General features: G+C 34.0%; 1 protein-coding gene and 2 long non-coding RNA genes across 11 annotated transcripts in view; 2 read left to right on the top strand and 1 right to left on the bottom strand.

Annotated features, from left to right (window-relative positions):
* Nucleotides 1-20745, top strand: part of LOC124442031 (pre-mRNA-processing factor 17-like) — a 98826-nt gene that overhangs the window by 74653 nt on the left and 3428 nt on the right. For 4 of the 9 annotated variants that reach the window (XR_006947067.1, XR_006947069.1, XR_006947070.1 and 1 more), the window contains 4 exons: nt 30-99; nt 265-372; nt 2045-2139; nt 4039-4135. The exons of 2 other annotated variants lie outside the window; for them this stretch is intronic. Coding sequence is in view for 2 of the 7 variants with exons in the window: in XM_046992530.1 (XP_046848486.1) it covers nt 30-99; nt 265-372; nt 2045-2083 (217 nt within the window). In the remaining 5 variants the exon portion in view is untranslated. Of the gene's footprint in view, nt 1-29; nt 100-264; nt 373-2044; nt 2446-4038; nt 4224-20745 lie in introns of those variants that run through there. 3 more of the 9 variants (XR_006947068.1, XM_046992530.1, XM_046992531.1) reach the window with 3 other exon arrangements.
* LOC124442116 lies at nt 4359-6768 on the bottom strand. The gene is made up of 2 exons (XR_006947132.1): nt 6686-6768; nt 4359-4720 (listed from the first exon to the last, which is right to left on the bottom strand). It is a non-coding gene; the product is annotated as an uncharacterized LOC124442116 (long non-coding RNA).
* On the top strand, nt 6857-18814 carry LOC124442108. Its single transcript, XR_006947124.1, has 3 exons — nt 6857-6869; nt 18503-18605; nt 18697-18814. It is a non-coding gene; the product is annotated as an uncharacterized LOC124442108 (long non-coding RNA).

Raw genomic sequence — 20745 nt, 5'->3', positions numbered from 1 at the left:
ATATGTTCAATAAGTTTGATTTATTTTAGAATGTTAGAGGAGATATTAGACACACGTATTATGGTAAAGAAAGCTATGAAAGATTGTAAAGATGATAAAGTAAGCTGGTTTTATTAAACCTTTGTTTTTGAAGCGATGTTTGATGTTTTTATAAGTCCAGTAGGTAAAACGTCATGGAGTTTTCATCATGTTCAAAAAAGATGCCTTTCCACTCTTCGTTTGTTTTCTTTAATCATTCAATATCATAAATAATTTACATTTTAGACTCTTCTTCAACTTCTTGATGCTCGACAATTTGCTTTAAAGTTGATTGCAAATGTCACTTATGGTTACACACCCGCAAACTTCTCAGGACGAATGCCTTGTGTTGAGGTAACTTTGATCTTGTCATGATAGAAATTTAAACAAATGATAACTCTCCCCATTCCATCTAAACAGACCGTGCGCCGTAAACTTTGTATTAATGGATTGTATCTATATTATATACACTAGGTGCCAAAAAAATGAGTCCACTAAATATCGAGTGCGTATTTTTAGTTTTGAAGCATATTACCACTCTGTCACAACAATGTTAGGTTTTAAGTTCTCGAAAAAGCAATTTCAGTACATGGTATGTCCTACCTTAGCTTTCAAAATGGCTTGAACTCTTTTTGGCATAGATTTAACAAGATTTTGAAGTGTAGATGGTTCAATATTATGCCAACATGTGGAGATTACATCCCATAGCCTGTCCTGGCTTGTTACGTCATGTTTCACTTTTTCTCTTTTTAACTCATCCCATTAGTGTTCAATTGGATTAGCATCGGGCGATTGAGGTGGAAATGCCATGAGCTTCAATTCACCTTGATTTTCTTTGTCCCTTAAATAATTTGTGCGCAAGTTGGAGCTGTGTTTCGGATCGTTATCCTGAAGTAAGGTAAATCCTCTCCCGCGTAACCTTTTGCCAGATGGTACAGCATGCCTTTGGACAATAGAATGGTATTGCTTTTTGTCAAGATTGCCTTTTACTCTGTAAAGACTCCCATCACAATTAAAGCTGAAACAGCCCAAGATTTGAATGTTTCAACCCCCATGCTTCACGGTGGACTTGAGGCATTGACTTGACAATCTTTCACCACATCTTCGTCTCACATAAACACGGCGATTTTTTCCATATATTTCAAACTTTGATTCATCAGTACAAAGTACCTTTTTCCAATTGTCTACGCTGTAATGCTTGTATTTTTTGGCACATAAGAATCTCTTCCGCTTATTTATCGGGCGAAGCAATGGCTTGGAAGCTGCAACTCTTCCGTTCAGACCACTTGCAGCCAATCTCCTTCTTACTGTTGTTTTGCTGATTGCTTTTTCTCGGGTGGCGTTAATTGACGATTGAATGTTGCTAGCAGTTGCTCGTCTGTTGCGCAAAGAACTTAGCTTTATGAACTGATCTTCTTTTTTTGTTGTTATACGTGGTCTCCCAGGTTTTGGTAAGCTGGAATAACATTGCGTCTTTTTAAATCTTTCCACGGTTCGCTGCACAGCTCCTTTGGACACTCCCAGCTTTGCAGCAACATTTCGTTGTGAGTAACCTTCGTTAGTAAGAGCAACAATTTGTCCTCTAACTCCTTCACTTAAATCTTTAGCCATTTCCCAATGTACTGCCCATGCGCTTAGATATTGTGAAATATCTTGCAAACAATAGTGGGAGGCAATTTCAGGTCTCATTCGCATTTTCAAGTGGCTACTGTAACTATATATTTCAAAAGACACATTTTTTCCCACAACTTTTCCAATATTGGAACTGGACTCATTTTTTTGGCACCTAGTGTATATTATATATTTACCAATACACATATATATTTTAGATACAATAAATATATAATATATTTACAACAGATAATTGGTAAATATATAATATAGATACAATCAATCAATACAAAGTTTGCGGGACACGGTCTGTTACAATGGAATGGGGGGAGTTATCGTTGGTTTATACAATTTCAGCGATTTTTTGGGCCGCCTTTGGTTAAACTTTGTTATTTAAACATTCATATTTTTATAGCACAAATGTAAAGGGTTTTGGAGTTCCAGTAATTTATAATGGATCATAATGGATCACCATTTCGCTATTCTGTCAAGGATTGCCATCTAATACAGGTGTAAATGTACATAAATGATCACAAGAAATATTTTTTTGTTCAATTGACTTAACTTCTTTGGATGTACTAAACAATGTCATTTCTATTATTCGTAAAATATTCTTTTGTTTTTGGACCACTAACATTGTTTCTTTGTAACTCATTATTTTCGATATCAACAGACACATAAATGCAAGCAAAAGATTAATTAAGCATAGACGGACAAACAACGAAGCATGCAACATAGATATCAAAATAAGCCGAATAACAAATAGTGACTTTTAAACAACTTTCACGTTAATAAAATTTTTATTTCTTCAATTCATTTACCGTTTCACCAGGTTGGTTGTTGACGCATTCGACAATTGTTTGTTTAATGTGCTTATAACATTTTAAATTTTCCTTTGAATAATTATACAGGATGTATCATTGAAACATTCTTTATACAATGATAATTTCTTAAAAATAGGTACTCGATGAGTACGTAAGGATTTGCTTTTTATGATTGACAATTACAAAATACTAGTAGACATGACTGAGGCATTATTAGGGGCAAGCCTGAGATGCTTTCTGATCTTGTGGCTGAGGCAGACCTGAGGCATGTCTGCGATGCTTTTCAATGACATAATTCAAATCGCCGATTGACTACAAAAATTTATCTGCAGTTTGAATTTGACAAAATAGTACTTCGTAATTTGAAAATAGCGTTACTATTAGCAAATTATGCGGCCCTTTTTAAAGTCGTTTCAAAATACATCAAAGATGGGAGAGCCGGTTTGAAAAAAAAGAGAATAATTTGTATTTTACTCTTTGATTTTTGTACTCTGGACACGATTTATCATAAATAGCCCGATATTTGCGGATTGTATCCATAAGTTTTTATTTTTATCGTAAAGTGATTGGAATTTTTCCATTGAGTCTTTTTTTGGTTCCATGTCCTGTGTTGAAAATTCTTCCGCCTTCTTTTTACCCAAATGCATTATGGGAAATCGCAGGTCAATCGGAGAAGCGTTCACATTTAACATAAATAACCAAAATAAGTTCCGTACACCGCCATTTAGCCGCCGACATGCCGGGAAACTTGAACACAACTCAACATTTACGGAATTTCAGCGGTATACTGCAGGTAACTCCTACGACTCCCTGAAACACCATTAGTGTGTCAGCGATGTGTGTTTACATTTGCCTTAAGAACAACGCAGGCATCATCACAGGTATGCCTCAGTCATGTCTCAGTCATATGTGAACCAGGCTTTACGCAATCAGCAAACCTTAAGAATTAAAGCGTTGGCTCATAAAAAACAAAAAGAAATGAGATGAAATTAGCAAGTCATTTTTACTTGTGTACCATGTAGAATTAAGTACACGTCTAAGAACTGACTAATCAGAAAACACACGCTTTCCGCAATTTGGGGCATATTTTAAGATCAACTCAAACTTTCAATCTTTATTTGATCGACGAAAATTGAAGTCAATGACGAAGGATAACACAAATTAATGCTTAAAGTAATTATTAAAGCGTATTATATTTGAGATATAGAAACAAATTTAATGCTAATTAAGGGTTTCAAAATCTAGTACAACTTGATTAACCGCGGGTAAAACAGTGCTCTATGCTTTTATTTCTTCCAAATGGTTCACAGTGTATCGATTTCAGCGTAATGAGCGTACACTTGATGATCTTTGCAAATTTTTTGTAATCAAAATATCTTACAATGTCTCAAAAGAACTGGTCATCTTTGAAATCAGCCGATAGTTTGAAATTTGCATGATTCAGAGGCAATGATTGATCTCCACGCTAGGAGGTATAAAAGTAATTAAAATAAGTTTCTTGACTGGGATTTTTAATGCACTTTAGCTTCTATATTATACGTATGTAGTTATTCATTTATTATGTATTTAACTACGTTTAATTAAGGCTCCTTGAGGATCAATTTTTGCTGAATCATGGAAATTGTAAATGTCAGATAATTTCAAATATTGTCAAGGTTGAAAAATGAGACATCACCATGAAATATGTGATAGTCAGTCAACAAACCAGCAAAATCAAAGTGAAGCACCTTTCATGTTGATGGAAAAATGTTCAAAGGTGAAAGAATGCGACTTTGACCAAAATTTTTCAACGCGCTTGCATTTCACTCATTTTCCTACAAATCGCAACAAACAACATAGCATTCCATAGCTAGAACCTGGAACTCTTTGTTTAAATATTTAAAACTACAGTTATTTATTCAGTAATTTACACACATCAACAAGTAAAAGTTGTATTACCTTTTTTGAAACACCCTGTATCAAGAACTTACATCCCTAGACCGTGGGGGCTCCCCTTTGGATAAATCAACTTAAATGTATATTTTATTAAATACATGTATAATTTACGGAAAATAAAAAAATAAGAATCAAAGGAAGATATCAGAATTCAGGAATAACACCATGACAACTCGTAGCGTATAGCAAGTCTACCAGTGCTATGAAAATAAATGTTTTGTTCAATTACTTTTTCGTTACTCATTACACTACATATAAGATGACAACAGTAAATATGGGCCAGACACACATAATTAGAGTAAAAGCTCCATTTTTCTTGGCTACATCACTACCTAAAACATACATAAAGATAAATTACATTGTCAGGTGGTCACCAATGCCAGATCTATCAAAACGCTTGTCAGCAATGATTTTTATTGTGTTTAGTCTTTACAGAAGGGAATAGATTTGTGGCTCCATTTCAAGGAGCAAGATGCTTTGTTAGCCCTGGCTTTTGGGTATGTTTTCTTTCTCCTTTAACTGACCAGCAACAGTTGTATTTTCAATTTCTGTAGGCAAAGGTTTAAATGAAGTGTTTGTTTGGTTCTTTTTGTTGTTTAATAAGAAAAATCTTAACATGTACATTATTTACATGTAAAAATTATAGTGCTTAGTAAGTTTTCTAAAAAGCCCTAACACTGGCTTTGCTGTATAAATATACAAATTTCTGTTCACTGTGATAATTGGTAAAATCTAATTTGTATTTTAAAGAATTGTGTGTGGAGAGAAGGTTAATATTTTGGTTACTTGATTCAACATTTCTTTCTATTTACGGTTGGGGATTTACACCTTAATTGTTGTGACAATGTTCTTTTTTTGCTTACATTTAAATGTAGTAAATCTAATTTTTAATTTATATTTGATTTTCTTGGGATCAGAGATAAGCACAACATTTTGTAATGGGATTTTGTGGTAAAATCATTTATGTAGCTGGGAGAATCAGTTTCAAAGCAATGTAAAGTATAAACTATAGCTAAAGCAAGACATGAATGTCATAGCAATGAAAATGACTCATTACTGTCCATATCAGTAGTAAAGACACCTGTAGAAATGACTCATTTACTGTTCTTATCAGTTGTAAAGACATTAGCCAAAAATGTCTGGTCATGTCATTCACTCCTGAACATGGATACATACTTTAAAGGAGGGTGTTGCCCTAGAAATATATTCCTAATATAAACTTTTTATAGTTTGTTTACAATTTCTCTAATGTTCAAATAATGTTTTGGAAAAAAAATAAGAAGAATTTCCTTGCAAAATGAAATACTAACTGTTACACACAATGCCAGAACTCTTCAAGATGCCTTGGGAAAAAATGGCATAGCAGACTCTTTTTTGGGTAGGAGGCATATATTCATACATTCATGTTCTGCCACATTAAGTTCCTTTGAAATCCATTGTTTTCAACAGATTAAGACATGCATATAAGAATTTGTGCCCCTCCCCCCCCCCCAATTAACAAGTATCCTGCGCAACAACTGGGATTTTTTATATATTATTAAATATGGTAATCTAAAATCTGGTAGTCGGACAGTTAAATGTGTCATTTTCACTTCTGTCAATGCTATGGCAATGATATCCTGCTTTTTCTTCTTCAGGTTATTTATAACTTTTACTTTACACTGCCTTTATAAATTGAACTATAATAAAGTATTATTGAATCAATCATTAAATAAATATTTTCTCCAAAGTAAAAAAAAGCAAACATTTTCACAACAATTAAGATGTCAGTCCTCAAATCAAGTATGATTGAATCAAATAACAATAACTGCATGTCCATTTCAAACAACTACAATTCTCATAAATAGAAAGTATATTTTGTAAATTATATGAATGAATAGAAATAAATATAGAAAAGATTGTATTCATACTTATATAGCAAAGCAAATCTTGTGGGCTTTTCAGCATTTCAAAAAGGGATGTTACATGATCATGGTTGCTGTAAGATCAGTATTTACTCTCATTATACAAGAAAATGACCCAACAACATTCATTTTAAGGAACTTCACAACTCCTGAATAGCTAGATGTTGCAAACTAAACTTATAAATATACTTTGATAGTTCCATACAAGTTTCTTAAGAAAAACTGTTCCAGTAAATAAATGACAGTTGAAAACTTGAAAATACAAATGTTTGAATATTGTCAATAATATATTTATATCTTTTAAAAATATACAACTGATGTTATTTGAACCTTTGTTAAAAGAAATCTACAATACAACTGTTTCTAATCATCTTTAGTATAAAGAAGACATACCTAAAATGAAAAGAGAAATTGATTTCCTCTTCTTCTATCTCCTTGTAGGTTTTCTCAAAGACAGGAGTATTTTAGCTTCTAGCAAATAAAAGATAAATAGAAGTCCAAATGCTTCAGTTTCAATATCTATAGTTTGTTTATAACCAAATGAAGATTGTTGTATATTATTGCAGTACATGGTCAGGTCCAAATGTTTTTGTTTGAATTTCTATCGCTCGTACATAAAACTCTTTTGCTTTTTCATACTCTCCCATATTTATGTAAACCAAAGCCAGATTGTTGTACGTTTTCGCAATATTAACATGGTCAGGTCCAAATGTTTTCGTTGCAATTTCTATCGCTCGTTCATAAAAATCTTTTGCTTTTTCGTACTCTCCCATATCACTGTAAACTGAACCCAGATTGTTGTACCTTATCGCAATATTAACATGGTCAGGTCCAAATGTTTTTGTTTGAATTTCTATCGCTCGTTCATAAAAATCTTTTGCTTTTTCGTACTCTCCCATTTCACTGTAAACCGAACCCAGATTGTTGTACGTTGTCGCAATATTAACATGGTCAGGTCCAAATGTTTTGTTTGAATTTCCATCGCTCGTTCATAAAAATCTTTTGCTTTTTCGTACTCTCCCATTTCACTGTAAACCAAACCCAGATTGTTGTACGTTGTAGCAATATTAACATGGTCAGGTCCAAATGTTTTTGTTTGAATTTTCATCGCTCGTTCATAAAAATCTTTTGCTTTTTCGTACTCTCCCATTTTACTGTAAACCGAACCCAGATTGTTGTACGTTGTCGCAATATTAACATGGTCAGGTCCAAATGTTTTCGTTTCAATTTCTATCGCTCGTTCATAAAAATCTTTTGCTTTTTCGTACTCTCCCATATATCTGTAAACCGAACCCAGATTGTTGTACGTTATCGCAATATTAACATGGTCAGGTCCAAATGTTTTGTTTGAATTTCAATCGCTCGTTCATAAAAATCTTTTGCTTTTTCGTACTCTCCCATATTATTGTAAACCAAACCCAGATTGTTGTACGTTGTCGCAATATTAACATGGTCAGGTCCAAATGTTTTCGTTTCAATTTCCATCGCTCGTTCATAAAAATCTTTTGCTTTTCGTACTCTCCCATATCATTGTAAACCAAACCCAGATTGTTGTACGTTGTCGCAATATTAACATGGTCAGGTCCAAATGTTTTCGTTTCAATTTCTATCGCTCGTTCATAAAATCTTTTGCTTTTCGTACTCTCCCATTTTACTGTAAACCAAACCCAGATTGTTGTACGTTGTCGCAATATTAACATGGTCAGGTCCAAATGCTTTCGTTTCAATTTCTATCGCTCGTTCATAAAAATCTTTTGCTTTTTCGTACTCTCCCATATTATTGTAAACCGAACCCAGATTGTTGTACGTTGTCGCAATATTAACATGGTCAGGTCCAAATGCTTTTGTTTGAATTTCTATCGCTCGTTCATAAAAATCTTTTGCTCTTTCGTAGTCTCCCATATTATTGTAAACCGAACCCAGATTGTTGTACGTTGTCGCAATATCAGCATGGTCAGGTCCAAATGTTTTGTTTGAATTTCATCGCTCGTTCATAAAAATCTTTTGCTTTTCGTACTCTCCCATATATGTAAACCAAACCCAGATTGTTGTACGTTGTCGCAATATTAACATGGTCAGGTCCAAATGTTTTGTTTGAATTTCATTGCTCGCTCGAGAAAATCTTTAGCATTTTCATATTCTCCATTCTTCCAAAGCAATCACCCAGCTCGTTGTACGAATATGAAACATCAATATGATCAACACCTAACACTTTAGTTTGAATTTCTGTTATTTCATAAAGTACTTTAGTTGCAAGTTTATAGTTGCAAAATCTTTTCAAAACATCTACAAAATATTTGGCAAATTTCCAATTTCTTTCATCAAGTTTTTGTTTTGATGATTTTACATCGATCAACTTATTTAGGAAATGTTGAAATGATGAATTTGTTATGAATTTAATTAGATGTGGAATTATTTTGATTTCATCTTCTCTGTCTTCAAAATGATTTAGTGCCCAAGCAACTTGACAGGCAAGATCAGCTGCAGACTTTTAGAATTATTTTCGTTTTGTTTACAGCCAAAGGTCTGCGATGAATAATTTATGATGGCTTCGTGTACAACGCTGTGCAGGCGGATGTCGTTGTTTTCCGTTTGAAGGAATAAAGAACAATGCTTTAATTGAAGACAGACATCTTCTGCAGATTTTGTGGATCAATGCTTTTAATAAATTGTATTATAACATCTTGTGGTAAGGGATCGAAAGATATTATTGAGAAAAGTTTAAAACATGTTCCAACAAGATGGATTCTTCGGCATTTTTTGTACTGCTAACATAACAGTTTTCATTCCTAAGTAAGATGTGTTTATTTTTGAAAATTGCCATCCATGTTCTGTCGCTCTCCTTCATTCAACTTATCAAAATATTGCTCCCACGTGAATGTCGGATTTACACTTTTACACTACCTACGTAGGAAGCAGCATTTGCCAGGAACAACGGTTGACGATCTAATTTGTCTGATAAATCTTTAAAATTTTTCATCTTTATTATGAATATCAGAAAAGACAGATAGAAGTTGTCGACATTCTTCATTGTTCATACCATGACTAACTGAAATGTGTTTATTTAGATTTCCATCTGGTGGTATGGCATCTGTATTTTGGACAGTTATTATAATTTGACCATTTTTCCAGCTATGATCACCAACTTGAGGTAATAATGGATAAATTTTATGAAGTTCAACCACGTTATCTACAACAATCCACCATGTTTGCCAAGATTTCAGTTGTTGTGTCATCAATAATTGAAAATCTTTAATTTTGTCTTCGCTGCTTTTTGCTTCTTTCAGAGTATTTTCAATGACAGTTTTATCATTGCTTAATCGTTGACAAAGCTCAGCGTAAGTTTTCAAAAGAGAGTCGATATCTTTTCCTTCGAGTGTCATCACAAATGTTGTTTTATTTTCCCAGTCAAACGAGTTATACATTTCTTCACAAATTTGTCTAGCTAATTCAGATTTACCACTTCCAGGATTACCAGAAATATAGTAATATGTTAATTCATTATTGTTAGTACTGCGCAAGTTATTGAGATCTGCTGTGATTTGATTAAGTAACTCTGTACGTTTAACCACATTGTGATTTGGTTTGCAAGGAAGTTTTTGAAAAGAATTAAATGTGTTTCGTTGACTTTTAATTTTATTAATTTCAGTGAATGAAAATCCTAGATCTTTAAATGAGTTTTCAATATCACAAACCATTGTTTGAAATTCGTCATCAGAACTTTTCCTTTATTTTCATGGATGAATTTGTTTCTTAACACGAAGTTTATCCACAGCAGCCTTAATTTGGATCAATTTTGTTCCAATTGAGTTGGAAAACAATATTGCTGCAAATAGTGTTGTACAATCCCACTTACTTGTGTCACCCTCTTGAAATTTTGACAGAATATGTTTGTCATGACGTTTCTTTTTTGTTTTTTCATTATTGAACAACTTCTTACCACTGACGTTTGTATTTTCCCATTCTCCGTGGGATTTTTTGTAATGAGTGTTCCATTCTTGGACAAAAAGATCAACAAGTTTCTTTTCAACATCTGTAAGTATTTTCTCCAGGTAGAAATTATTAATTTCTTCTCTTGACTGCATCTAAGGGTCATAAAATTATTAGTATCAATATAAATTGGTTCTTTAATTAGAGTTTATAGACAACTAAATTTGTTGAAGATCAAACATAGCTACGTAATGTTACAGTTTTACTTGTACGTGTAAATGAATATCGAGGATGGCAGTTGAAAACAACGCAATTGGACATTTTAGTTTTCCTGCATTTAGGCATTTGGCTACATTTTGGTAGTGGCGTCGCCAGGATTTTGCGCGTGGGGAGGGGGGCACAAAATTAGTACCACGTCCGTCGCTAGCGAAATAGCCCTAAAAATTGCTTCTGCACTGGAAACGTTTGAAATATTTATCACAACATTAATAGTTTCAATTTTTTAACTTCCAAGTTTAACCTTGCGGATTTGTACATTCTTTGTGTTATAACGTTACGTAGATTGATTATTGATTTTAATGAAATGTTTTCATATTATAATACTTCCAGAATTGCAGTATTTTCATGAGCCTTACTCTTAGTCATTGCTATATTTGTATTTTTGTGTCTACAAGTTTGAGTCTACGAGTATACTTGTCCACGATCTCATACAAATTCTATGATATGGTGTAATGACGTTCATGATAAGCATCACAATATTACTTGTTCTTCCTTGCCCACTGGAGACTTGAATTATTCTAGAATTTTTGCTTTGTTTTTTTTATTTTTTAAGAAATTAAAATCTTCACCACTTGGCTAACAACCCAGAAAGGGTAAATGCAACGCAAACTAGTCTGCACAGCTAATAGAATTCTTCCCTTTAGAGTAAAGTTGTGCGAATTTCGTAAGGGCTACGTTAATGCCATGTGCTTCTTTTTCAATTTCGAGTGATTCATATAAAGACTCTTATATAAAATTCAAATTGGGGCACTTGGGGGCACAGCCAACTTTAATGGGGGCACGTGACCCCTCCCCAGGCCCCTCTTTAGCGACGCCACTGCATGTTGGAATGAAAATGGAGGTACTGAGTTATATTATCACTTAGGAAGGTGTTTAACAATTTGTCTAACTGACACACAAAGTTTGTGCAGGCCGTCTACTTAAATACAATGACTACTTAGTCAGCTGTACAATAGAAATATATATGAAGCAGAGTGTTCTGTAATTTAGCCTTTGCATTTAAAAACCATTTCTTAAAAAGATAATGATTGTCTTTAGAATTAATTGTAAAGATTTGATGCAGAATTCCTTTTCAATAAAAAATCATGTAAAATATAGGACATGTCATGTCAATTTAAATGAAAACCCAAATTCATTCTAGTTGTGTGCAGATTGAGACTGTGTCCAAACAAAAAACAAATTAATTACACACTGTGTGGTAAATTCTGTATTACCAACTATTCTGCTGTAATCGACATCAAATTTCATGTAAATGCCAAAAATGTACAAGGTGTTTCTTTGCATGAATTTAAAGTTTCTTAAAACATGCCTGACATCCACAATGAAAGATACGCGAAAATGACTTTATCGTTCTTGTCATGTCAAAAATCTACAGAAAATGTTGACTTAAATATTATTTTAAAAAATTGGGCAACTGCAAAGATGCGAAAACTGCCATTAAAGATATAATAGTACGCTAAATTTCTTCTGCCACAAAAAATACAACATGTATTACAAAATATATGGTTTGTAATGTTAAATATGATCTGCAGGGCATCAGTTCCTTGCAGGGCAATTTCATCCCCAGCCCCATTCAAAGATGCTAGTTTCGCCCCTGCAACCATGACACGAAAGATTGCCGAAAGACGAAAGAAACGTCCAAGTCAGCTAAAGACGAGCAGCGCTGTGACAGTGAATGGCAACACTTCTTTTTATTCGTGTCAAAGGATGAAGAAGAGAACGCTGAAGCAGACGTGAAGGACAAGGATCAAGCGAATTTAACTCTACTTGTGGACACAGGAGCTACAAGCCACATTATTAACGATAAGTCAAAATTTATAGATTTTGATAGTAAATTTGATAGTAAAGCGCATTTTATTGAATTAGCAGATGGCAGTAAAGCCAACATAGTAGTCGGTAAAGGTACTGCTAAAGTCAAATTAGTTGACATGCATGGAAATGCGCAGGATGTCTTATTAAGTAATGCCTTATATGTTCCATCTTACGATCAAAGTATATTCTCAGTAAATGCCGCCGTAGAAAAGGGGCAAAAGTCAAATTAGATAAACACGATAAGCATGTACAGTGCCCTGATGGCACAACGTTTGGAATAAAACAAAAAGGCAAATTTTACAATATAAATAGCATATCATCTTCGAATAAAAATGCATGTTCTCTTTACGAGTGGCCCAAGGTTCTAGGTCACTGCAACTACAAGGATGTTAGGAAACTAGAGAAGGTGGTTAAGGGGATGAAAATCACAGACTGAGGGATGTTGAGCGTGAGGTTTGTACACAAGGTAAACTGTGTCAGGCGAAAAGTAAGCTGGAAGATAAAAAGGCGAGAAGTCCTCTTGAGTTTATTCACACGTATCTTGCAGGTCCTATTGATCCGGTAGGAAGAGAAGGGTTTAGATATGCATTGTCGTTTGTGGATGATTATTCAGGATTGAATATGGTCTATTTTCTTGAGCATAAAAGCGATACACCACAAGCATTAAAACAGTTTTTAGCAGATGTTGCACCTTACGGAAATGTGAAGCGCATAAGAAGTGATAACGGCACCGGCACTGAATTTACAAGCGAGAAATTCAAATCGATTCTTAGGGAAAACAAAATTAGGCATGAAACTAGTGCACCATATTCTCCACACCAGAACGACACAGTTGAGAGATCGTGGTTAACTTTATTTAACATGGCTAGGTGTCTATTGCTAGAAGTGGAACTACCAAAATCCATGTGGACATATGCCGTCATGGCATCTGCTTATATTAGGAATCGTTGTTTTAATTCGAGGTTGAACAAAATTTTGTTCGAAGCGTTTACAGGCTCAAAACCAGACTTGAGGAAAATGCACGTTTTTGGTTGTGTTTGTTATGGTTATTCACAAAATTCAAAAAAGTTAGACCCTAGAAGTAAACAAGGTATTTTCGTAGGGTATGATAAAAATAGTCCAGCATATCTACTATACTACCCTGACATTAACAAGGTAGAGCGTGTAAGATGCGTTAAGTTCTTCAGGGAGTGTAGCAGGGAACTGCCAGAACTAGATGTTGAAGAACTTGCACCTCAGATAGCAAAATTGCATGAAAGAAACCCCAAAACAACTAACGAAGACATTAGTGCTCCAGAGACATCTAGAGAATCAAGATACCCCACTAGGATAAGAAGTAAGAGTAAATATCTTGACGAGTATATGACAGAAGAAGTTTCAGGGGAGGATACTGTTTCATATACCGTAGATTATTGCTACAGAGTATCCAACATCCCAACGACATATTCCCAAGCAATAAGCTCCAATGTAAAAGTAAAATAGTAAAAAGCCATGTATGATGAAATGAAAGCGTTAATTGACAGTGATACGTTTGAACTTGTTCCACCCCCAACAAATAGAGACATAGTGGGGGGAAATAGGTATACACCGTAAAAGTAGGGCAGCATTTCGTAAAATAGTAGCGAGAGACTTGCCGAGCCGAAATCGAATTTTTCCATAATTTCGTAAAAGCACTATTGCCAATACACATCTAATATAAACGACAACTTTTTTGAAAATAGACATGTTTCGACATCTCATGATGCCATCGTCAGTATGAGTGAAATAATAAGTGATACAAGGTTTATATAAAAGTAATATGATACATAAATTAGAAGAATAAAAAGGAAATAAGATAAATTAATGAGGAGCGCCCGAGCGTATTATAAACTAAATATTGTATTGAATTTAAAAACTTGAACATTGAGGTCAAGGTTAGTTTTGTTAATGTGGAGTGCTTCTTTGATTTTAAGGGTGAATGAGGTGTTGGCAGTGTCGATGATTTTGAAGCAAGAGGGTGAATAGTTGGTTTTACATGAGTGAGATTTAAGAAGGTGTCGGTAGATATGAGAATTTTTGTCTGTTGTGGTATGTTCCCTGATTCTGGTGGATAAATGGCGTGAAGTTTCGCCAATGTATCAAGAATTACATCACGCGCAATTGAATTCATATACCACCATACATTTAATTGAATCAGGGATTGGGTCTTTGAATGAGAAAAGGTTTTTGATTTTGAATGATGTGAAAATTAGTCGAATGTCAATATCTGTACAGAAGCGTTTCATAATATTTGTAAGTCTGCGTTGTGTGTGTCCTGAATAATGTCCGATGTATGGTAGTTTAAAGTATAGAGTTTTTATTTTGGAATTTTCATTTGTGTTGGTCGTGATCGTCGTGTCAGGAGTTTCGGTGTCTAGTTGTCAACTGTTTGAGGTTGTTGCTTTGTTTGTTGTCGAGATATCGTTTTACGGTTCTGTTAATAAAGTGAAGTGGGAAAGAGTTTCGTAAAAGAGTGGATGTGGTGTTTTTTATGTCTCGTTGAAAGCCATTGTTCGTATTGTTAAGTTTGTATGCTCTGTCGATTAGTGTGCGTATAAGTCCGGTTTTGTATGAAAGTGGTGTGAAACCACTATTCACCCTCTTACTTCAAAATCATGGACGCTGCCTACACCTCATTCACCCTTAAAATCAAAGCACTCCAGATTAACAAAACTAACCCTGACCTCAATGTTTAAGTTTTTAAATTCAATACAATATTTAGTTTATAATACGCTCGGACGCTCCTCATTAATTTATCTTATTTCCTTTTTATTGTTGTAATTTATGTATCATATTACTTTTATATAAACCCTGTATCACTTATTATTTCACTCATACTGAAGATGGCATCATGAGATGTCGAAACATGTCTATTTTCAAAAAAGTTGTCGTTTGTATTAAATGTGTATTGGAAATCGAATTCGTGAAATAAAAATTAATGCCCAACATAAAGTTCTGATTAGAGCCATAGAAATAGACAAAAAAAATTGTAAAATTGAATTTATTGTAACGTTTCGTCTTTACTCAAGACATCTTCAGACAAATAATAAATAGGATGTTAAGACAAGAAATTATAATTGCAAAAAGGTGTTAAATTACTACTAAAGGAGGCGGTGTCAAATGGATTATATGATAAGGAAGTTAGGAAGTAAAATAAAGAGAAATTAAAAGAGGTTAAGTTGAATGGAGTTTCCTTGCACGTTAAGTGAAGGCTTGTATTTATTGATTAGAAGGCTCTCTTGAATGGTTAGTTCATAAGAATCGTTAAAAGAAGAGATTATTTTAAAGTCGTCGAAGTTGGGGGTGTGTCCAGTTGCGTTAATGTGAGCAAAGATGCTTGATAACGCAGGGTGGGAAACTTGGTTGCCTGTAAGGGGGGATATTCCAAAGTGCTTCTAAAATCTGGTGTGTAGATGACGTGTGGTTTGACCCACATACGAGGCGTTGCAGCTTCGACACTTGACTAAATAGACTACACCAGATCTTAGCGGTTTGGGAATTTTGTCCTTAAAGGGGAAGAAAGAAGAGATACGTGGGGAAGAGCAAAAAAACAAATTTAATAGATATATGTGGGAAGGTTGCAGCAAAAAGGCCATTAATTTGTGTACGAATTTGAAGGGAGTGTATGCCGGTGAAAGGATGACAAAAATAGATGGGCATTTTGTGAGCAATCAAGACAGGTGGTTTGGAGGTGTTGTTAAGGAGAAGCGACGTGTGATTTGGTCAATTATACGTGAAGGAAAACCGTTTTTGGTAAGTGACTTTCTGGTAAATTCGAGTTGTGTATGAAAATTTTCGTAAGTAGAACAAAGGTTGAAGATGCGGTGACCACACGGTGACCACACGTCATCTACACACCAGATTTTCGGAGCACTTGGGAATATCCCCTTACAGGCAACCAAGTTTCCCACCCTGCGTTATCAAGCATCTTTGCTCACATTAACGCAACTGGACACACCCCCAACTTAGACGACTTTAAAATAATCTCCTCTTCTAACGATTCTTATGAACTCTCCACTCATGAGAGCCTTCTAATCAATAAATACAAGCCTTCACTTAACGTGCAAGGAAACTCCATTCCACTTAACCTCTTTTAATTTCTCTATATTTTACTTCCTAACTTCCTTATCATATAATCCATTTGACACCGCCTCCTTTAGTAGTAATTTAACACCCTTTTGTAAATATAATATCTTGTCCTTAACACCCTATTTATTTTTTGTCTGAAGATGTCTTCAGTAAAGACGAAAAGTTACAATAAATTCAATTTTACAATATTTTTGGTCTATTTCTATGGCTCTAATCAAAACTTTATGTTGGGCATTAATTTTATTACATTGTAAGCATATTTAATATACGACAAGTTTTTAAAATAGACATGTTTCGACATTATGCCATCTTCAGTATGAGTGAATAGTGATACAAGGTTTATATAAAGTAATATGATACATAAATTACAATAATAAGAAATAAGATAATCCGAACGTATTATAAATTCAATATATTTAGTTTATAATACGCTCGGACGCTCCCTATTAATTTATCTTATTTCCTTTTATTGTTGTAATTTATGTATCATATTACTTTTATATAAACCTTGTATCACTTATTATTTCACTCATACTGAAGATGGCATCATGAGATGTCGAAACATGTCTATTTTAAAAAAACTTGTCGTGTATATTAAATGCGCATTAGCAATAGTGCTTTTACGAAATTATCCATGAATATCTTATTTCCTCTACTACCTCGTGACCATGCACATGATGTGTATCGATGTAGAACATTACTATTATATAGTAGAAATTTATTTCTTTTTATTATTATATAAAGATATATGAAAGTTAACAAGTTCATTTTCCAAACTTGATTCGAGCTAGTTCCAAATCTCACCAAAATCAACAAATTTATCTTTATAAAACATTTACATACGTACATAACGCGGAAGTAGAATATTTTACAGAAAAACAAAATAATCGATAAATGGACATGAAACATTAAATCACAAAATCAAAATACAATATAACAACGAAAGGTAAAGTTTAAAATCAACATACCTTCACAAATTCAGAAAGATTACAAGACACAACCAACTACATGATATCTCAGGTGCGGCGTTCTAGTCGATTCTGTGGAATAATTTAAATGATTTACGTTTCCGGTCACGTGAGATATGTTACCCTACCCTAGGAAAAAGGCTCCTACAATATACCGGAAGAAAACCCTTTCGTTTTACCAACCAAACAAATCACTCCATTCGTCTTATGAGACGTGGCTAAAAGCCGGTAAAGTACGGGTACAAAACGTCGGCTGGTAGTCGTGGGAGATACATACGTTGTACTTTGGTCGTTTAACTTATGTTATTGTGTCATTGGTAATATCGATAATATTTTCTGATTTGTGATTTTCTTGCTGGTAATTTTAAAAGATGCCAAGGTACACCAAATAACGGCCTTATAGCTGTTAGACTTTTCAACATTTATTTTCATTTTATAGATTTTATGATAATTTTGTAGGAGCAATAAAAGGTTTAAAGCAACTGTAGCTGTCACATATCATGATGAGGATGGCCATGTTGAGAGAGAGGAGGTGGATTTGTCAGAATTGGTTACTGAGGATCATAGAGGAAGCTGTTCTTTTAACAGTCCTGATAATTGTGGTGCATTGGAAGGCCATGAACTGGGAATGGAACAAGATAACAGTGATCTTGAAAGTGATGTTCACCATGATTGTGAAGAATCATCTTCTTATTACCAGAAAGTTGAAAGAAAACAAAAGCATGGGAAAATTTGCGACATTCAATTATAAAGAATACATTTCAGTTTGCTGGCAAAATTGGAGCAATCTGAAGTGTATTCATTGTGATAATGAAGCAAAGTTTAGGTGCAGCGATTGTGGTCCAATGGCAAAGTATTGTGAGAACTGTATGTTAAAGATGCACACAACCGTAAATATTTGTCATCATGTTGAAATATTTAAGGTAACCTTTATGAGCTAGATATTATAAAAGTGTTTACAGTTAACTCTCTCAACACTTGCAACAAAAAATGCAAAAATAAAATGAGAGTTTACATTGTGAAACATGCTACAAGCACTAATCTAATATTTTTATGAATGCAAGAAAGGGATTGATTACAACTAATTTCTACGAGGTTATTCATTGCTTTGTAGGATGGCATGTTTTGGCCATATAAACTCATGAACATGCTGGTGTATGATTGTTCATGCCAAACAGCTCGTCACAAAAGAAGTGTTTCTGTTGTTGATGTTAAAGGTATGTTATATGTAAAATGTGCTGCAAAAGTTTTTCATTTTAGCTGGGATGGTTCAACACAATTATAATTTTGGATCTTTTTCAATTTTAGGCACCTTTTGTACTGTTGAGGTACAGTTTTGCTCATGCTCTCCAGAGTTTGTTCAACTTCTGCAATTTGGCCTTTGGGGTGGAACACCTACAAAACCAAGAATTGCATTTGCAATTGAGTTTTTGAATTGATTCATTCTGTGCAGATGGAATGCCAGGCATCAATAAAAGCATTTGTCAGTCATTTGAAGAGTTTAATCATAACCACATATTCTCTTCTTATGCAACACCAAAATGTATCCTGTCATTATAGATGCTTTTGAAGAATATAGGTAACTGCATGTAGGTCACTGATTTATTGCACTGCTGTACTACGTATGAATTGCTGGGAAAGTTGCAGTCAATTTTATAGCCTAAGAATCTCATCTTAAGAGATGTATTTAATTGGAGGAAATCAAAATGCTAAAGTTTATGATGGGAAAGGATTTTTCCTCAAGTATTACTGTCTTGCACTGTATTTTGTTTATGTCATTTGTTTAAGAGTGCATAATTGCTTTCTTTGTGTCATTGTTTTTTTCAGAATTTACAGACATAAACTAAACATGTTGAGCTGTGTTATTCCTGAGCTTGATGAAGGAAATATCTGTCCTACTTGTCCCAAAGTGAGTATATTCGTATTACTTGTTTAACAATGACAATTTAGTAAAAAGAACATTAGCAATGCTATCTCAAACACCTTTTTGACTGCATCATTTGCATCATTGAACTCAAATACATTGCATGATTTTATCCTTCACCATTTTATTGAAGACTGATGGTGTGATCTTTGAGTCTCTTGATGCTCTATTTATTGGACGAAGGAAAAAGCTGGGCAGAGTCTTGGAAAACCTCTATTTGGACAGCTGATGTTCTATGATCAGACACATGTTGATCAATTTGTTGCCAATTATACCACACCTACATCAAACAAGGTCAATGTAGCTTTAATATACTTTGTTATTCTAATGAAAATTCAGGCATGGAAGTTACAGTGCTTTGAATATATTTGATTTTTTACATTCTCTACCACATAGTTTTTATTTTCAATAAATTTGTGCCATGGGCTTTAGGAAATAAAGCTCTTGTATACTTTTTGTTTGTTACATATTGATACTTATAGGAGTGTCATGGTTTTCTTGCTGGGAATGCTGTTCGATCAATGAATCGCTACAGAGCTCTTGATGAAACAGCAATCTTTGGGCAGGCTGTCGACATGAGTTTCCTAAAAATTCTTAAATTTGAAACATGGAGAGAGGTCTGTTACACACATTTTTCTCTATTTTTACCTAAATGTTCTTGGTTTGAAAGAGGTGGTTAGGATGCATGCATTTGATGGTGTAAATTTATTTTTTTCAGTTGGTTTGCTACTTTCAATGCTTTGTGCAAGTGCTGAAGCTTTTGCATACATGTGGTTGCATTATTTAAAAAAATATTCTACATATTTTATAGATTGAGCTATGCAGTTTATGTTCTCCAAGAATTAGAGAAAGATAATGTTGATAATCCTGCACTCAAAATAAACATATTGTATGATGTTGCATGCATGTTGGTGAAACACTTACAGGTAATATTCAATTGACAATAGTTGCTTTGTTACCTGTTTCCTTTGTCAATAACTTTCCCTCAACACTTTTTTCTTTGAAAAGGTAGTCTTTCACATGTTTTTCTATTTTGTTTTTACAAAAAGAATTTGGAGGATCCGATTGTTGACATTTTTCAATTTTCAATTCCAATTTTTCACTGCTATGGGCATGTTGGACGATGCCAAGTTAGTTGTTATTGTTTTTATTTTTCATACGTATTAACAGATGGTGATACCTATGCTATCATAACTAATGGTATTGTAGATGATAAAATGATAAAAATTCAATAATTGTTTACTAAATCTTTCTTGTAAAAGGTTAAATTTAGTCCCCGTCGTAAAGAAGGATTTGGCCTAACTGACGGTGAGATGTTGGAGAGATTGTGAGCTTACATTCGCAAATTTAGCAGAATGACTAAAGAAATGCGTCCAAGTCACAGAGTTGATGTACTCAGTGATGCTCTTTTACATTATGGAAAGAAAACGAAG

Source organism: Xenia sp. Carnegie-2017, unplaced genomic scaffold, assembly GCF_021976095.1.
Source record: "Xenia sp. Carnegie-2017 unplaced genomic scaffold, XeniaSp_v1 HiC_scaffold_20, whole genome shotgun sequence".
Lineage (NCBI taxonomy): Eukaryota > Metazoa > Cnidaria > Anthozoa > Malacalcyonacea > Xeniidae > Xenia > Xenia sp. Carnegie-2017.
Note: the sequence above shows the minus strand (reverse complement) of the source record. Positions and strands in the feature narration are given on the sequence as shown.